This window comes from Epinephelus fuscoguttatus, linkage group LG1 (genome assembly GCF_011397635.1).
Source record: "Epinephelus fuscoguttatus linkage group LG1, E.fuscoguttatus.final_Chr_v1".
NCBI lineage: Eukaryota > Metazoa > Chordata > Actinopteri > Perciformes > Serranidae > Epinephelus > Epinephelus fuscoguttatus.
This window is the reverse complement of record NC_064752.1, coordinates 42,089,807-42,109,908: the sequence shown is the minus strand read 5'-3', so window position 1 is coordinate 42,109,908 and position 20,102 is coordinate 42,089,807. Positions and strand designations below refer to the sequence as shown.

The following is a 20,102-nucleotide window of genomic DNA, read 5'->3' as shown; positions in this document are numbered from 1 at the left end:
TTCTGTGCGAGCCTGCGTTCGCGAGTAATCCATCCAAGAGTAATGTGTGTGCAAAGCTGTATGAAAGCTCTGTTATATATAATTTTAGTGTAACTTTATCATTTTTTCTCACTGTGAAAATATTGGACTACCGACAGTTTGGTCTTGTCAGAAAGCTGCAGTTCCGCTGTTTCACGTGATATGCGTGGCTTCTCGCTATGACGAACGGTCACAGAGAAAGTCCACAGAGAAGAACAGGTGTGAATTTGGACGCACTATGCGTCGTTCGGGCCCACATGAAGTATTTGAGGTTGTGAGACATTTTGTATATTTACTTGCTTACAACCTCCTGGCCACAGCCTTTTATTGCAGAATCAATCATCCAGCTCATGGCAAGAAGGTGAATAAACAAAGTGTTCCTTGCATTAATATAATTTTTTAATTAAATGTATCTTGTTTTCTAGCAATTTAGAAAGGGTGGACTTGACAGCTTGTGTCAAGGATGAATTGCTTTGATATTTTTCCATTTTCATTCATCTATTTAATCCTTTAAATACAGCGGTGATTGCATTGGACGAAGGTTAGACTCTTTTGATGTTCATGAAAAATGAAACATTTCTGGGTAGGATAAACCGGTGAGATAACATTCAAATGAAAAAAGCAGTCTTTTATTATTTATATACACATTTGGTTTGCACCACACGTCAGTGGTTCTGTTTGAAAAGACCAGAACCACTTATAATTATAAAACTATAACTGTAAATCCCAGATACACATATTGTATTAGAAATGGGCTAAATAAGAAAGTATGAAGTGACCTCAAGTTATGCATAAACATCTCAAATGTAATAAGTGTACACTGCAAACATCTCACAATAAGCGGATCATGCCTACACTGCTGCTGCAGAGCAATTACTGCTGCTACATTTTGTAAGGAAAACATTAAGTGAACTTTAATTTTGAAATGCTTTAATGTGAGTATTCCGTGGAACTTATGAAGCAGCCCTCCTGTTGTGCTTGTCATCATTAAAAAAAAAAAAAAAATCCCCACACTGAAGGAAGTATCACTTTCCAAAACTAGAATAGACCACAAGAGCATGAACAGTGGTGGTTTAAAGAGACGCTTTCATATATCTCTCATTACAACAGGACATTCAGTGGTGATCATTTGCATGCATAATAGATTGCATCTCTTCAAAGACACTGTAAAAACCGAACAGGGAGGCCAACAAGGGGTGAAAGCAAATAAGCAACCTTTTCTGACATATAATCACAAGTTCGAATCATGCGGCTTGTATATTACTTAGAGATGACCTCTGGTCAGAAATAAAGAAACATCTATTCTTCACAGATACTGTGCCTGTGTGAGGCTAATGATGGGTAAAATGCACAGTGGAGAAAGCGTTGCAAAGCTGTCCTTTGATGAATCGGGTGATTATATTCTGAAACACTCCTTTGCTCTACAAACTGCTGTGGCATAAAGTAATCCTGCTTGGATCTTACTGACTAAAAAAAGTCTGCTTGCCATTGATGTGTGAATCCCACAAGCGGAGGCTTTTTGCAATTCCTCCCTGGGATTATGGACGGTGGCACCTTTAGCACTGCTATGATGTCACCATTAACGTTAAAGTTTGCCTAATACATCTCATTTATACATTGGATTTCACTTGATATGTCTAAAGCCCTGGCAATTAACTGTTATGAATAATTCAACAGCTACGGTCTATAGAGCTATAGGTCTTCTAATGCACTATTTTAAAATGCAGTATATAGTGCTTAGAAAGGGGTCATATTATTGATACTAGGTGTAATTTCTACCTGTATGTTGTCGTGCTCAAACCTGCATGCATTAAGCGGTCAGCTTCCATGCATAATTGGATGCTCCGGGGCACATAGTTCCTGCAAATAGATCTATGTCTCCATTTATCCTTAAGAAACCCTTTTATCATTGCTTTAGTCTTAAGTTGGTGTCAGTTTTTATACCCTTAGAACCTGCTCTGGTCTCCAGCTTCACTGACTCTTGGACTTTTTCCTTGACTTTAAATTATGGCTGGATGATAATTCAACATCACCATTTACCTTTTAGCAGTGAAATGATGTTATTACTTTCACTAAAACTATCTTATGATTACATTACAGGCAAGAAATTTCTGTTTCCAAATGAGACTGTCCTTCTCCAGAATACAACCACAATTGTTGTGCAACCTTGCCTAAACCTGAGCGTTCACGATACCTGAATAAATTAAGCTTGTTTACCATCATGTCCCTCCAGTTGTCCATATTCATTAATGACCCACCACAGTGGCCCAGTATTGTTGATGCAGACATCTCTCCATGTTTCATTGACCAGCTCAGAGTTGTCTGTTAATAACCAGCCTGTTAATTCCAAGTGTTTGGTATATGCTGAGATTTAGTTAGAGATAGCAGTGTGATGCTGCTGTAGCATTACTGTATGACTGTTTTACAGCAGCCTCCCACTCAAACTAAAGTTGGTTATCCATCCATCATTGAGCGCGTTTACATGCACACTAATAAACCGATTATTATCTGATTTCTGGAGTTACCTGATTATTCAAATGGTCATGTAAACAGCATAATTCGATAGGCTTTATCAGATAAAAGCCATTATCTGATTATGAGAAATCAGATAAACACACCTAGCTTTTTCCCCAATAGTCAGATTATTCGGTGCATGTATACCCTTTAATCTGGTTTCTTTCGGGTTTTGCTATTTTATACTCCCACTCCACTACATTTTAGAGGGAAATATTGTACTTTCTACTCCACTACGTTAATCTGACAGCTTTTGTTTCCTTTCAGATAAAGATTTTACATAAAATAAGATATTTTTATATTCTCAGTGTTTAAATTGTCACTTTTATTTTATCTCACTTATGTGTTGTCACTTCGTGTGACAAGTTTATATATAATACACTTGTATATTGCACTTTGCAGTACTTTTACTCCGAATCTACCCAAAGTATGTAAAATGGCTCCACATTGATAAACTACACATTAGAATGCTTTCACGTGTATTTGTTAATGATAAAAACAAACAGTACTGTAAGAATATAAGCTGTCAGCATGATGAGTGCTTTATTTTGCAAAAATATGATTTGCATACTTTTCGAGGTTTTTCAAGGATATGAGTACCTACTGTAACAGGAAGTTTGAGTTTTATGTCATGTACTTGGGGAGAAATCCAACAAAAGGACTGAATCATGTAAACCGGGTTTTTCTGATTGTCAGATTATTGAAGTGCACGTAAACGCGTCAAATTGGATTATTACCATTACCTGATTATTCCCAGTTATCTGATTATTGTGCGCATGTAACCGTGCTCACTGTTAATTGTCACCAGCATCATTTATTTATTTCTGACAGTAATTAATCACATTTCTTAAATGTCCCTCAAATCTCCTTGGTCGACCCACTACACAACAGCCTTTCTGCATTTTCTGCTTCTCTCCTTTTTACAGCAAGTTGCTTTATCCCAAATGGGAACACAGGGCTGATGATGATGCAATGCCCGTGTGGTCTGTAGCTTGGAGCCAGAGCCCTTCTATCTTCTATCTGTTTTTAGGACATGGCAGGAAACAAATTGGAGATCAGCGTTTTGGGATTTATTGTTGGTGCAACCAAATACACAGCAACTCATCAGCATAGTGCTATTAATACCAACTGCTTTGTTTCAAGGAGAAATTTGGAGACATGTTTAAACTTTGTCTGTGTATGCTGTTACAGTCGACACAGAACACTGGATTGTTTTCCCCCAAAAGAGGGCATGGAGATGGGCCCCTACTCTGGATGACGTATTGCCAGTCTGTTGATTGTCGAAGTATGTCACGTGATGTATGTCACATGAGTGACAAGTGATGATATATATATATATATATATCTTTTCTAAATCTAACCAAGGAATTTTGTCACCTTAACCTAATCATGTAGTTTTTGTGCAACTGTGACTGTTTGCAACGTTACCCATGTGTTTAAAACTGCAACTCTCACAAGAGTCATATATGTGCTTGTCTGTTGTCCACCAGTAGGTGCGCCTGTTAAGGAACTGGGTTGTATTCAGAGGTAGGATGATTCGACCTTTGTTGTTGTCTGGGTTGGAGGACTTGCTGTTCCAAACACTATGTACCCTGTTGCCTACAAATTCAGAATTAAGTACAGTGCACACAGCAAACTGCTATCAGATTCATCATTTGCCCAGAGATCCAGACACTAACCATCCCTCCTAACTGGAAAAATACTTTCCGGCCCCAGGTTTTCTATGTTTCTATCAATTTGTGGTCATTTTGATGAAGTACAACTTAATTTAGGAGCATGCACTATGTGAGTATATGAACATAAAATAATAAAACTCTCAAAATTAGGTTTTGATGCGGGGCCCACGTAAAAAGTTAGTTTCAGATGTACTAATAAAGCAAAACTGCATTAGTTGATGTTGTACTGTAAGGTGCAAATTCTCTTAACAAATGTGCAATTATGTAACCACAAATCAACTGCACTTAAGGCTTGTGAGGGCCTTGGGGATTTGGGTCTGGAAGAAAGCTGTTGGTGTGTGAGGCAGACACAGGAGAACAGCCCACTGGCTGGAATAAACATTTTTATTAAGTTATAGTTTTAGAAAAAAATCCAACACAAATTCACAAACAATGATTAACATGCACAATTTTAGTATACAAGACAAAACAGTTACTTTTCAATATGAAAATGCCATTCTACATGTCAGCATCTCACAGAGATCATTGATTAATACACCAGTATTAAGGTCGGGGAACACACTATATAAAAGCAGTAAGGTTGTCTTTGATGGCCATGTTTAAAAAATATATGCAAGCTATTTACACTGCACCAGGTACACTCCTTTCTAGCGACAACAGCACAGAAACCAATCTAACCAAACAGACCTTGTGGATATAAATAGATATGTTGTTGTTCTATGATCAATGCAGTTCAACCATTTCAGCTGATGGCTCTGATCACTTCCTTTAGATTGTACTTTGTAGTATTTATTAAAGCACAAGGCCAGAAACAATAGATTTGTTTTCTTCTGTGAGCAGAGGTAAGAAACATTAGGCTGAATTACAACTATGTAAATAATAAGAAAGCTCTGAGAAACTGCCACACATTGAAGCACTGTAAATTAATGACCTATGAGTCTGCCATTTTGCAATGAGGTTACCTTATTTGGATTAACAAAAAATATAAACACCACTTGGATCAAGTATTTGCACACACAAGCTACTTTGAGGCCCGGTCACACCAGAAAGTGGCACAGCGATATTCATATGCACGTCTTTGTTAAACGGACATTGCTAGAAGCTTGGTGACATAGTGAACACTCACAGGGCTAGTGTGTTGTGAACTACTATAGCTGTCGAGCTAACGGCTAAATGTATTAGACAGCTGGGATCATGCTAGTGCTAGTCTGTCTTTTTGTTCTTTGTTTTCTATCCTTAAAAGAAATAAATTCTCCAACCTAAGTAGCTTGCTCAATGCCAGTTAGCAAGCTCATTAGTTTGGGAGATAACAGGACATTTAAGTTCACACAGTTTAGCCTATTCCACAGACATATTTGAACCATCAAAACCTGTCTCATAACTTCTCTAAAAACCTTGCTTCTTTTGTGGAGCAGGCTATAACCTACTGTTTAATGGAGTTCAATGAAAGTGGTTAAAGCAACACAGCAAACAAGCTATGTTAGCTTCCTCCATTTTGTATTATTCTGTTGGTCAAGACAGTTTGTTAATGGTTAACGGCACAAAAAAGTTTACCAAAGTGGAAATTTACACACATTTATGCTGCCTTCAAATGGATCTATATAGCTTATAGGAAGCCATGTACACGATATACTTGGTATTAAAGTGGTTAAGTCAAGAAAGCACCATTGCTAGGCAACGGCAACATGGATGTTGGAAATTTCATTGGAAATATCAACATTTTCCTCAGACATGACGAAAAACCCTAATGACTAAAATTACAAAATATTATTGATAAATGAACTTTCATGGCCTATGCCAGTTTTAAAAACTTCGGCAAAAATGTCACAACTTGTGAACTTGGAGCCTTAAGAATAAACTACAAGAGGAGGGCGTTCATATTGACTTTTCTCCTTATCACAGTAAATACAACCCAATTTGAAGGCAGCATTTCCTCGCCTCATAAGTTCATCTGCAAATCGCAGCATTTCCATTGAAATGAACTGATTATTCCATGAAATTTTACCATTTTTAAATGCTGGTGTGACTGGGCTCTTAAAAAGATACAGTAGTACTTGGACACGCAACTCAAAAAAAAAAATCAACCAGCCAATCGATTTCAGGTCACTGCTCCGATTCAAAAGCACAATCTAACACTACACTACAAAATACTTGTAAAATCTGTGAAAAATTGAGCAAATACAGTGAAATTTCTAGTAAAAGCAAACCAAAACACAACAGAAAAAAAGAATGCCTTTGAAATTGTCTGATAGGGAGTTTCTGAAACCTCATTGACTGTAACACAACAGAACGAGTGCAATAAGAACGCAGCCATCAGTCAATCAAGCAGCTGAATTGTGACAGCTGTAATAATGGGGCAGGAAAATCAATATCCCATTGACTGTTCTGCAGCAGTCTAATCAAAGAGCACAGAGCTTTATGAAACCAGTCAAGGAGCAGATAGGACAGCCTGATTATGTCGGCTGTTTGGACTTTTTACGAGGCCTCTGGGGTCTGCACACCTGTTCAGATGGCTAAGTGAGGACATCCAGTCACCTTGCATCAATTCCTTGTGCTTTCATTCGACTTTGGGGAAGTGGGGGGAAGAGAGTGCAAAATACAGACAGCGACGACAGCCTCCGAGCTAATGACCGTACACAGCCCCATGTTCGGCAAAGGCACAGTAATGTGTAGCAGTTCAGTTGACTGTATCCTTCCACATCCACATGAACATTGTAAGGACCCCAGTAATCGCACCTCGGCTCTTTCTTGGGTGGCTTCTGACAGACTCATCCACATGATAAAAGGGCGTGAAAAGTAGCTGCCTCAGCAGAGTAGCAATGTTCTTTTGTTACTGTTCAGTCTGGTATATGTCCAATAGATGGTGATGGGGCAGGGGGAAAATGACAGCCATGCCTTTCGCTCCATTTCCAGTCAGGGCTCTTTCACTGCGGTATTGGCATCAATTATTCTGATGCCTTAATAGCCCATAAATTATGCTTCGGATGGAGTCATACATTTATTATACCACAGACCATAAATACTGGGACCAAAATTTCCGCCATATATCTCAATCCATCTCAGCTTTCCTAAAGCTTCCAACCCTTTTTGTCTTAGGTAACCTCTCAGATGACTTGTCTCAATGAAAATTTAATAAACATACCCTTTTCAATAATGGGCACCCTCTACATTCTGAGTTTCCTGTCCTTCCTAACTTCCTCGGAAAGAAAAGCAAACAACGCCTCTTCCGCAACATGAATCTTTCCCCTAAGCTATTTGAAAAGGAAAGAAAAGAAATCTGAGTGAGCTCTAGTGAAGGCACTGTTATCCTGTAGTCCATTGTGCACTAGGGCGGCTGGTCATCTGGGGTGTAGATGGTACATATTCTGTGATATGATATACGTATCTAGAACACAGGTCCTCTAAACGGAGAGGTACACATGGGATCTGCTTGACATAGTGATACCACACGTCTCTATTTTCTGCAATCCTGGGTTTTTAGCTAGACTGAGAATGCAGAGTGTGATGGGCATTTATTATTTAGAGGAGCACAAGATGGCAAAATGCCAAGATCTATCAGAGTATTGTAGAGAGGGCCTTAAGCTCAGGAGACTATGGCTGTCCAACAGACCTAATATTATTTCAGTATGTAGAGATAAGTGGGTTTGAGGCACAGTTTATCAATTTGCTATGCATCTTTTATATATCTGTCAGAGCCTGGAAGAATATTTAAAGGTCCAGTATGTAGGATTTAGGGGGATATATTGGCAGAAATTGAATATAATAGTAAGTATGTTTTCTTGAGTGTATAATCACCTGAAAATAAGAGTCATTGTGTTTTGGTTACCTTAGAATGAGCTGTTTATATCTGCACAGGGAGAAGGTCCTTGTCTACGGATATGTCCATGTTATGCCATGTTTCTACAGTAGCCCAGAATGGACAAACCAAACACTGGGTTTAGATAAAACCATTTTCATTTTCTTGTCAGACTCCATAGTGTGCAGCCCCACTGCGACAGGCAGCATCAGAAAAATACTGTATTTTTTAATTGTAAAGTGGTTTATTGAGTGTTTTTACCGGTTTAAATCACCGGGTTTGTTTGATTTGGAGAGGAGGAGACCCTTGTGGACAATTTGGCTCCTGGTAATAACTTCCTACAGATCTGAATCAGATATAAGGTGAGCAAACATGAAGTTATCAGAGAAAATAAGTAAGCACACAATGGTAGGTGCTGGGCGAGGGGCCCATCTGCGACATGCCAGTGCATGAGAAACAGATTTCCGATGTGAAACTGCTTCATTCAGTGTTTTTACCATTGTTATTCACTTGATCTACTGTAAGAGACCTCTGAGGATCATTTGGCTCCTGGTAAAAACCTTCTGAACAATGAACACTAAAAGAATTCTAACCAGGAGGAGTCTTAGCTCCACCTCACTAAATGCCACTAAATCCCCCAAAATCTTACATTATGTTCCTTTAAGTCTGCAATGGACGTTTATTTTGGCAAAAGCTGCTATAAACGTGACAGAGATATTAACTAATGTTCTGTCAGCAGAACTAGTTTAAGATTTTTGAGATGATAAAATATGAATGAAACCAATGAATTTAGGTTAATCATTTGTGAGAGGTTGACCTGGAGAAGATAAATTCGTGTGAATACATTTTTTTTGCAGAAAGAATGTATAAAGGGTTAAAGAAACCATAAAGCAAGCAGCCTCTGTCACCTACTTTGGTATGGACTGTATGTGTAAAATGGATTTTAAGGCATTAGTATCTCCAAAGATACTAAGAAGATAAGTCATGTAGACATCATAACCTCTAAAATGAAACCTAGAGCATGGTGGCACTTATGACGCTGGAAAAAAATACTGAAAGATATCATGCACGCAAATTATCACGTCTCTCTATCTGATGGCCATTCAAAAGAAAGTGGCGTGGTCCCTTTAAGAGTTTGGCGGAGTCCAGTCCTTTCCAGTCTTTCCCAGTCCTGCCACTGAAGCCTGGGCCTTGTGCCAGTCCAGTGACCAGGCTGACTGAAGGGATGGAGGGGGAGGGAGGGTGCTCCGTGGGCTCCGATTAGACATCACCAGGCGGAGCAGAGCAGCGCGCTGATGAGGACTGCAGAGAGGTACAATGGACTGAGGCGGATCGCTCCCGAGCCCCGCGCCCCCATGCCTGCAACCAAAATCAGCAGAGCAGCTCGTGAGGAACCAGAAATCCCCCTCAGATCCAAAGAACAAACCCTGCACTCCGCTGTGCTATCCCCTAAATTTCTGACAAGTCATCATAAATCAAAAGCCAACTCTGAATTTTTTCCATATCTACATTATTACTGGCTTTCAACAGGAGAGGCTATTTAAGTATCCTGGGAAGATAAAGTTCGTATCACATCAAAGAGGAGAGCGGCAAACTGAGCCGCCTCACAATTTTGCACAGCAGCAGGATGGGAGCACTGAACTGCTTTATATGCTGCAGCGCTGTGCAGCCAGTCAACAAGGAATAATAACCCAATGGCAGAGATGGATGACACCGCGCACGCATTTCTAAAAAGGTCGCTTTTCTCGCACTCGAAATAAGTCTATTACACATGGTTGGAAAGGGATGCGGCACGGCCAAATTAAATGTTCTCTCTGAATTATTGAATCCTCACTTAAGTTTTATCAGTGGTCAAAAAGGAGATGATGTGAAAGAGGAAAGAAAACAATGGTAGACTCACTTAATTTATGGATGTGGATGGGTTCACTGCCCACACCTTCACCACCTTCACTCACGGCCTTGATCTGAATAAGATAGTTGTCATTGGCGGAGAGGCTGAGCTCCACAGTGGTTTTGTTGGTCAAGATAGTGTTGATGTCGTTATAGCGATGTCTCTTCAGCAGCACCTGCGGCAGGGGAGGGTGACGAGGAAAAATGAGCTAATGCAAAAACCGTCATCCCTGATTGTGGAGATAAATCAGAGGTTTGCAGTGAACTGGGACCTACCAAATATCCAGTAACCTTTGACTCTGTCTCCATAGCTACTACAGGATCCCAGTGCAGTGTGAGTGTGGAGCCAATCATGGTCCATTGTATATTGAGCGGAGCCCGATCTGGAGCTGGAAAAAGAAACAGAGGTAAGGATATACTACAAGACACTCTGCACAATTATCTCCTGTGGTTATTTTTCTAAATCAGTGCCTGCATATAGAACAATTTGCAGATTCCTGCGCTATACAGTTGTTCCACTTGGAAAGATTTGATATAAAAAACTCCATAAGACTGAGCAATAAATTGAGGCTGCAGCAGACCACCATCACTAATTAAGACAGAGCGAATTCTACGGTGGCCCTGAGAACTCAACATATTGCAACATGGAAAAAAGAAAACACCTTCACCAATCTAACGTCATGCGCACAGCATTCACAAACCGGCGTGGCTCAGTTAGAAACAAAACCAAACACAGCAACGCAGCAAAAACAGAAAACACAGCGTGTTTTGTTATTTGGTTGTGTTTTCTGTTTTTGCTGTGTTTTGATGTAATTGGACGTTGTGTATGTTTGCATGCAGTGCATAGAGCATGGACACTCAACTTAAGGCCCATGGGCCAAATTTGGCTCACAATAGGGTGGCTCGTCGACCATTTTGTAATTCACAATGAAAATACATTTGTTCACCTTGGGATTTCTTTTTTTGTGCTTTGGATGTAAATAAGGTGCCAGAGTACATAAAAAAGCTCATGTATCAAAAAGAGTGCAAAGGAAAGATCCCCCCTGTCATAGGTTAAGCTAAGCTGCAAATGTGCTTATATCCTAGAAAGGTTCCTGCACGCACAACCCGTGTAGGGCTGCTACGACTGGATTTGTCTCTTGCAAAGATGAGTGACGACAGCAATGTCAAAAGATTGAAAAGAGGCAATTCATTTTTTATACATATTCATAAAAATGATGTCTATTAACTGGCCCTGGCCTCCTGTTATTTTGTAAAAGTGACCCCTGAGCAAAGCAAGTTCAGCATCCCTGGCATAAGGCTTTCAGGGCCGCCACAGAATTCTCACTATTTTCTCAAATAAATAAAAAAATACTGTTTTTGCAGTTTTCTCACTTTGCGGTACGTAGAGCAGTCATATTCAACTTGAGGCCTGTGGGCAAAATCGCTTGGTTGCTGGGTGAGCCGCTGACTATTTTTGAATTCAGAATAAAAACAAACTGATTATTTATGAGATTTTTTTTGTGCTTTGAATGTAAAAAAGTAACAGAATGCAAAACAGAGAAAAAGAGCTTCTTAAAAAAAAAGGCAGGGGAGAATCTCTCAGACCCCCTGACAGAGGCCCAGGTTAAGCCCCAAATGTCCTCAAATCCCACAAACGCCCCTGAGTACACATGGAAAAAATTATGTCTATGATGTCTATTAACTGGCTCCTGGTCTCCTGGTAACCCTGGCATAACGCTTTCAGGGCCGGCATATTATTTCCACTGTTTTCCCCAAATAAAAGTGTATTGTCAAGTACTGTTGCAATAGGGTGCCCCCTGACCATTTTCTGTTTCGCGGTAAAAATAAACTGACAATGGCAATTTTTTTTGTACTTTGATTGTGAAAATGCAAAAAACAAACAAACAAAAAAAAGCCAAAATGCAAAACTGAGCTTCTTGAAAGAAAAAAAAAAAGTGGCAGGGAAGATCCCCCAGACCCCCCTGACAGAGGTCAGAGGTTAAGCCCCAAATGAGTACACATGACCTGTGCGGGTCTGCTCTCACCAGATATGCCTCTTGCAAACATGAGTGAGGATGGCAAATGTTTAAAGGTTGAAAATACGCGATTCTTTTATTAGATATACTGATAAATATTTTTGTTTATTAGGTGGCCCCTGGGAAAAGCAAGTTGAGTATTCCTGGCACAAAGCTTTCAGGGCCACTACTCACTAATTTTTCAAATAAAATTGTAGCATCAAGTACTGTATGGCCACTGGTAGTAAATCTCTGCCACAGGAAATGAAAAAGAGATCAGAATCCTGGTGTCAGGAAGCATATAACAGGATGTCTGCAAACTTTCATCCCTAAATTTCAGGAATCTAGCATACACAGCAGTCTTCTGGATTAGCTTTAACATCACTTGTCCATTCTAAATACCTAAATTGTCAGTGCCTTTACGTTCCACTCAACCCAGTGATTACAGTTTTTTTTTTTCCCAAGGTAAATGGAAAGTTCCCTTGTCACATTGAATTTTATGAGCACAACCAACAAAGCTGCAGAAATGCTACGCCTGTCATGTTGAGGGCAGTACAACGTCATCAGAGAGGGGCTGACAAGGTTCATGAACGAGGACCATTTGGAAATGATTTCAATGCCCCTCAGGGACGGACTCACGTGGTTTCTTTGTGGTGGCGTTGATGGGTGCCGACTGTGGCCCTGGGCCAGCTGTATTGAAAGCGGCCACAGAGAGATAGTAGACTGTGTTCGCTTTTAGCCCTGTGATGTTAACCAGCGTGAAGTTTCCAGATATGCGCACTTTGCCAACAGTGTCAGGCTTGGTGTCGTCTTCCCAGTACACGACCTGTTGGGTGAAAGAAAAGTCACAATAATGGGCACAAACGGCCAGATTGCAGTGGTGCTTTTAACTGCATTATTGAAATTCATATTCCATCATGAAATCTGAAATGGTGTCTGTTTACAAGAAAGGAAGGGAGGGAGCAATGATGAGTAATACATTTTTTACTTGTGGAGCCTCAATTACTGATGCACATCCTCTCAACCACCCTGGCCATATAAACAGGGTGTTGGTGGGTCATATGATAACTGACCCAGGAAGGAAAATTCATGATTATTGCCAGTTTTGTTCATAAAAACAGCCTCGGCTCTCACTTTTTTTCTAAGAAACTGGATATTAAAAGTGAAGAGGTTATAGATAAATCTAGATAAATATTCCAAAATGCTTTTTATGCAGTAACAAATCACCACTTTCTCCAGCAAAGCGGGATTCTGTGCTCTGCTGAACAAGATGCAGAGTTGGCTTTCCTTCAGGCTAGTAGCCTCCAATTAAGGGTGCAGGTGAAGTGATATTTGATAAAGCAAATGGACTAATTTGCTGCTTGCTTTGGGTCATCTTCAATATTCATGTGTCTGGTATTAAGTGACATAAGAGTTAAGTCGATAAATGATTAAACTTAAAAGTGGAGTCTACCCTCGGGGATACTCCTGCTATTCCATAGCGTTAAATTATTATATTTCAAATTTGATATCAATTAAGGTTGTGTTCGATATGCGCCAGGATTCAGTTTACAGTAATGTAATCTTTTAAGCATTTATAATGATGATCACATGAAACTGAAACTGGATTGCATTTGCAATCTTAACAACATCTAATTAAAGATTAGCGCCATATATTTGCAGGCCACAGCTCGGGATCCATACTGTTGGTGGCCCATTGAGATTCAGCAGCTTAAATCCACTTCACGGCTGCGTTTGGAGAAATGAGCTCTGTTCTAAAAGGACAATGTAGCCACCGCCATGGCAACTGGAGAGCTTTGTGCTGAGGGCCAGAGGTGACAGATATTGAAAGAGCACCGGAGGGAAAAAAAAAAAAAAAACAGCAAAGCCCTGTTTGCATTCTTGAAAGGATGAGGGAATTTATTTTCCTCTTGTGGGTTTGCTGTTGTTGCACCAATGTGTTGGGGTCATTTCATGATATTATTACACTGAAAACAAAATCCTTGCAGAGGCACATGAGAAAATAAAAAAGAATAGTATAAGCCAAAACTAGAACTACTGCCTTGTGTTTGTGTGTGTACATCCATGTCTGTCCAGACTAAAGGGGGACATAGGATTGTATTTTCACTCCTGTCCCAAAACTTTGTACCCATCTCATGACAGAGCATAAAAAATCCTGTCCTGTCCCAATCTTGGATGAATGACTCCTGTTTTGTCCCATTCCCTTCCTGTGTTGTGCTTTTAAATAATAAAGAAATAAGCATTCAAGTTATATTACTATTTACTATCCACTATAGCTTAGCTCCTAACAAAACAGCTGAAACTATATGCATGTTGTTGCACATATTTGTTATGTTAAATTTTCCATTTTTTTGTCATAGTTTTCATGTTATGTTCCTCAAATCTTCAAATATTGTTTGCGCCAAGCACCCAGACAAATGCTTTGTAAGTGAAAACCTACTGAGCCTTATTGGTGTACGCTTCATTTCCTCTGAACTGTTATTGTAAGGTAGCAATACTTGTGTAGCTCCTGAATCCAAGATGAATTTCTCTACAGGGACAAGAAAGTATATCGTATTGTATTGCACTGCATCGCATCACATCGTATCATATTGTACCATATCGTATCGTATCGTGTCGTCTCATCTCGTATTCTAACTGCTATCACCATGGGGCAGATAACTAGCGCTTAGTCCAGTGGCTTAATGCCAACACATGATGGGAGTTACCATTAATGTTATAACGGAAATTAGCGTCTCAATCGCATTAATATAATCTCAGCAAACGTTACATTTTATTTACTAGCATAAAACGACACGTGTGTTCATACTTACAGGCATATATTTCCTTTGCTCTGTGGAAATGAACTAATACCTTCTGACTTAATATTGTTAGCTCATTAATGTTGTTATGATCCCTGTCCCACATGCTCTTGTTGACCTTGGTTGCATTCAACCCCAACAGAATGTAGCAAAACATTTATTAAAACAGAAACGGTGATGCTTTGAACACTCTGTTGTGTTACACAGGGCACTGCCTTTTGATACAGCTGGGTTTACTTCAGTTCTGTTTAAACAGGCTTTATTGCTATCACAAAACTTATGTTTATATTGGATTTTACGCAGTAATCCCACAGGAATCCCACGACCCACGGAATTCCCCAAATAGTGTCAGCCTCTAGTCCATGTCAGCCTCTAATAGCCCAAATGTAGTAAAGACTTTGATAGAATTTAATAAAAATGCATCAAGTGTATTTTGTTGGCGAAACATAGATGCGTCACAGACTTTTTCAACCCAGCAGCACAGAAGATCTGTACAATCACCACAGCTACAAATTGGACACCCAAGATTAATATCACCAATTCACTATCCAACAAAATATCTTCCATTCTGTTCCTGAGCTATTCATTAATGCCCAGAAAAGTTTGTATTAAATTTGTATTAAATTTCTTCATTAGCATTTGAATTCTTGAGTTATGGACCCAAAGCATGTTTTGTGAGGTTACAGTGACCTTGGCCTTTGACCACCAAAATCTGATCAGTTCATCCTTATGTCCAAGTGGACGTTTGTGCCAAATTTGGGGAAACTTCCTCAAGTTCTTGTTGAGATATCACATTCAGGAGAATGAGACGTATTTGAGGTCACAGTGACCTTGATGCATGGTCACCAAAATCTGATCACTTCATTGCTGAGTCCAAGTGGACGCTTGTGCCACATCTGAGGACATTCCCCCTACAGATGTTACTGAGATATCGTGTTCATGAGAATGGGACAGACAGAAAGATGGATGCACAGGCGTAGATCTGCAGGGTGACCCTTAAATATTTAGAACATGCATTTGTTCCCACCCTATAATAAAAACATAGAAGTAGCAAAGGACCTTTATTATAATGTAATTAAAAACATTTCCATTGTTAATTGAAACCTTAAAGGGACATTGTGTAGCATTTTCAGTTGTTTATTGGCAAAAATTGATGTCTGCATTCATAAATATGTCATCACTGGTGTATTATTACCTCCACCAATAATCGGACTTATTCTCGTAAAAGGAGAATTTCGGATTTGTTTGTACATTGGGTGGGTAAGTTGTTTAATGCAGGATCATGCATGTGCAGCATCATGTGAGACGGAATCCTCGTCGCCAAGAAAGCGCAAAAGGGAATCAAAAAGACAACGTAACCAGCGAATTCAAAAAACGAGGGTCAACATCGGGGTAGCCTTTCCCAGGTGGAGAGAGCTGCTGAGGGAGAAAGGTAATGCAATCACAGGCCAGCGCTGCTAGCCGCTGTCAGTGGTGCAGTGATGCGAGGGATGAGGTGTGTGAGGTTGAGCCACTTGTCAGTTGTCAAAAGACAAGATGTGATTGGTTTGTTTCGATTTGCACCCGCCCCAACAGTCCTATGTTGTAAACACAGCCAGCATGGTGAGGAGGGGGTTTGTCAACTCACATCGCGTGTGTCTGTGTAGGAGCCTGAATGAATACTTCATGTAGTATCGGATGACATGGTTTCATCAGTGTTATCATAGCTTTTTGGTACACAGCGGCTACCGTTGTTGCAATACGCCTTTGAAACAGTGAGGCGCTAGAGTGCGCCATCTGTTTGAATGCAATATATGATTTCTACACACTGTGGCTTTAAATGAAACCTGCACCCTTGGATGGACAGACGGACAATCCTAAACATAATGCCTCCAACCACAGCTGTTACTGACACATAGGCATAATAGAATCCTTGCAGAGGTACATGAGAAGATAAGTAGAATATTACAAGTAAAAAAATGGGAGAAACCTATTTTAAGAGCAGTGAAAAGATGATTATGATCTCATAAACAAGCCATAAGGAGGAGCTCAATTGTCATGTTATTTGAGAAAGAACAAAAAAAAAGATTTTGCAGTGATTCATAACATACCTCATATCCAAGCACTCTTTCAGGGATGGCAGGGAGAGCTTCCCAGATCACTTCAATTTGCACTGCAGACACACTTCTAGTCCTAACCCTCTTAGGAGCCACACTAGGGACTGCAGAAAATAGAGCGCGGGTGAGAATCCCAGAGACTCATCCAACACCATCACACACACTAATAGCAATAAGACGAAAGGCACAGAATAGACCTGTAGTTTCACTGAAAAGCTATTTCCCCCGCTGTCTTTTAATGGGATCTGTGACTGACATAAGGGAAGACTATCTGCCCAGCAAATTCAATTAACAGAATACCTCCCTGACAGCGCGGTGTGGTAAGTGTCTGCTAGGATTTCCTGTAATCTACCAGCACGATAACTAATATCAAGTTGACATTCCCAGCTTGAGAGGGGAGGGAAATAACAGCACTGGAAAAAAAACTCATTTCATCATGACTATTCAAGGTCATAGTTGTAAGGAGGGAGATTATAGCTTATTTAAGCATCACTCTCTGCTGCCGGGCTGTGAAGTCAGTACGTACCTTCCTCTGCCGAGTACACAGTGGCAATGGAGCTGAAGGGCCCCTCCCCTCGGTTGTTGTATGCCCCCACTTTTATGTCAAAAGGCGAGAAGGGTGGGATGGTGTCATTTCGAAAGACGTATCGAGCTACACCAGGTGTGGAGATGACTGCCCGTGTCCATGTGACCGTGCCCACAGGCCTGAAGGCGATGATGTAGCCAAAGCCCTCTCCGTTCTGCAGTTCTTCAGGAACAGGCTGGGAGCAAAACACAAAACTATAGTGATATTAAAAGGCATACAGACAAAGAAACAGACAGGCCCGTCTTTGCGCTGTACTTCGACAAGGACTTCTGTGATTAGGCACAGCCCCTTTCTTTGCCTTTACCACCCAGACCACTCTGCAATCACCTTTTGCCTTATCTTTTTTTCCTCCTGCATGGCTATGTAATTGTGGCTAAAGTGCAAAACTCTTCAGAGCAAGCGCTCTCTGTCCCTTTCTTTGGAGGGAGAAATGGCACTCAAAGGCTGAGCCCAGAGGAGAGGTGTCTCGCTCTAATGTGGGCCATAAAATTGCTCCGTTCAATTCTGCACAATTAAGCAAAACCATTACTCGGCGATGGAGAGAACAGTAAAATGTGACAGATGACTTACCTCCCATGTTATCACTAATTCAGACTTTGTGCCGCCTCCACCTCCGACATCAGTGGGAGCTGTATCAGGAACTGAGAGGTAAAGCCCAGAGGGGAGCAATTAGAACACAGTTTACAAAGCTCAACGACAAGCCTCAACCATACTTGTAGCCTTATGACAAGGCCGCCTGCTGCAGCTTCTATTTTACAGCCCACAAATCCCCCACTCTGTGCAAACACAAACATTTCAGTGAATAGTGAAATACCGATATTGCCCAAATGTCACCGTGCATAAACACCAAGTCAAGATCTGTAGCATTTTGCAAATGACACTCAACTCAACCCACTTCATTCCTATTCCCATTCAGCTGTTAGTGCACTGCAGTGTGATGGCAAAGCAGATAGTGTAGGTGGAGGAGCGCTCGTGCACATCCTTATGGTATCCTATAGTAAGTGGAGCATCACATTTAATGTGTCATATCAGCAAATGGTTGATGCAGCATTTATATCTGATGCCACTGTATGCTTGTCTATTAGGATTCAATGTTGGGAACAAGAACCCCAGTACTCCCTCGGAATTCGAGCCAAATTTTGCTCCTGTTTCTTGGGGAAAAAAAATGAATATATTGAGATTAACTCCAGGGCTGCTAACACTCATGTTTTCAAAAACTGTCTCGTGCTCTCAGACTAAGTCTCAGGCTGTCCACTAAACACAGGATTGGTGGATCGATCCATTGCTCTTCCTGTCCACATGTCAAAGTGTCCTTGGGCAAAACAACAACCCCAAGTTGCTTCCAATAGGCAGGCCATAGCCTTGAATGACAGCTCTGTATATCTGTGTGTGTGTGAAAGGCTGAATTACTGGCCATTTGTAAAGCTCTATCTGTTAAGACAGAAGTGCTATATAGGTGCAGCCCATTTACCATTTAGCCTAACAAATGTGACGCCAAAAAAACAAAGAAAGCAACAAAGCCGCTCCTTGTTGAAAAACAGAGCTATACAATATTGTATTATATATATCTAGAGTATACTCTGACCTCTGCACAAAGGACAATGTCTCAATGTCAGGCTTTACACTTTAATTCAGGCTTTACACTTTAATTTCAAGCCGTTACACTCAGATTCCAAATGTAGCTAGTGAAATCGTTTGTAAGATAGCGGCCATCCTCAGGATACTCAATAAGTACTGAGCTTCATCACAGCTGTCAGGACACTTTAATTTGTTAGCAGATGATGAAACATTCAGTGTAAAGAAACTGTTGCTCTTCCTCCAGACAGTTAGAGCTTTTTATAACTAATCCACAGCAGTACTGTGGTTAAATTATAATTTGATTTATTTCTATTTACTTCCTCTCTTTTAAGTAAATCACTGCAAAGCGATCAACATTCTGTGTATGTGTGAAAATCGCACTGTTTGTATGTATACCCACAAAAGGTAATGCACCAGAATTTGCGAAAACCCCAGTATTCATAAGCCAGTTATTCTTATCTTTCCCATGTAATTGTGAAGGTTGCCATTACGTGACTAATGTGCTGACACAGATAAAGAAAGAATTGGTATAAGGAGCGAAAGTCCACGTAAGGAGGCAGGTTGGGGCTGTGTATTAGTCAAACAACACCGGACTTTTCCCCCGGAGACCGGTTTTTGTATTCCATGTAAAACCAAGTGAACATTCAGTTATTTTAAGGTACTACATAACCATGACTGTCTTCCTAAACCTCATCCACGTAACTTGATGTTAGGGTACGTAACGTGAAAACGCCAAATCATGTTTCTTTTTGAAAACTAACCTGCATAACATATCGTCCTAAATCTAACCGTCGTAACTTCCCTCGCCTAAACCTAAGTTACATAACTTTAAAGTTGATGAACTTGGTGAGACCCCAGGAAGAGTAGCTGCTGTTAAGTTCCAGTAGCTAATGGGGATCTAATAAATAAATCTAAAAAAAAGTATGTAAAGTGACGACGCCCAACCATGTTTCCTTTCATAAATCTAACCTACGTAGAATTATGTTAAGTACGTAACGTGACAATGCCTAAACATGTTTCTTTTCCTGAACCTAACCGACGTAATTTTACTTCTGTAAACCTAATTTATGTGACTTTATGTTAGATATGAAACTGATGACACCCAACCATGATTCTTTCTCTAAATCTAACCTAACCAGTACAGGCCTTT

At 40.3% G+C, this 20,102-nt stretch overlaps 1 protein-coding gene across 2 annotated transcripts in view; it reads right to left on the bottom strand.

Moving 5' to 3' along the window:
• Positions 1-4,582: 4,582 nt before the first annotated feature.
• Positions 4,583-20,102, bottom strand: part of cntn3b (contactin 3b) — a 159,395-nt gene continuing 143,875 nt past the window's right edge. For both annotated transcript variants that reach the window (XM_049573078.1, XM_049573070.1), the window contains exons 17-23: positions 17,945-18,015; positions 17,315-17,549; positions 16,783-16,892; positions 12,531-12,717; positions 10,171-10,283; positions 9,905-10,070; positions 4,583-9,363 (exon numbers count right to left, since the gene is read on the bottom strand). In XM_049573078.1, coding sequence (XP_049429035.1) covers positions 9,272-9,363; positions 9,905-10,070; positions 10,171-10,283; positions 12,531-12,717; positions 16,783-16,892; positions 17,315-17,549; positions 17,945-18,015 — 974 coding nt within the window. In that variant the 3' untranslated portion in view covers positions 4,583-9,271. The remainder of the gene's footprint in view (positions 9,364-9,904; positions 10,071-10,170; positions 10,284-12,530; positions 12,718-16,782; positions 16,893-17,314; positions 17,550-17,944; positions 18,016-20,102) is intronic.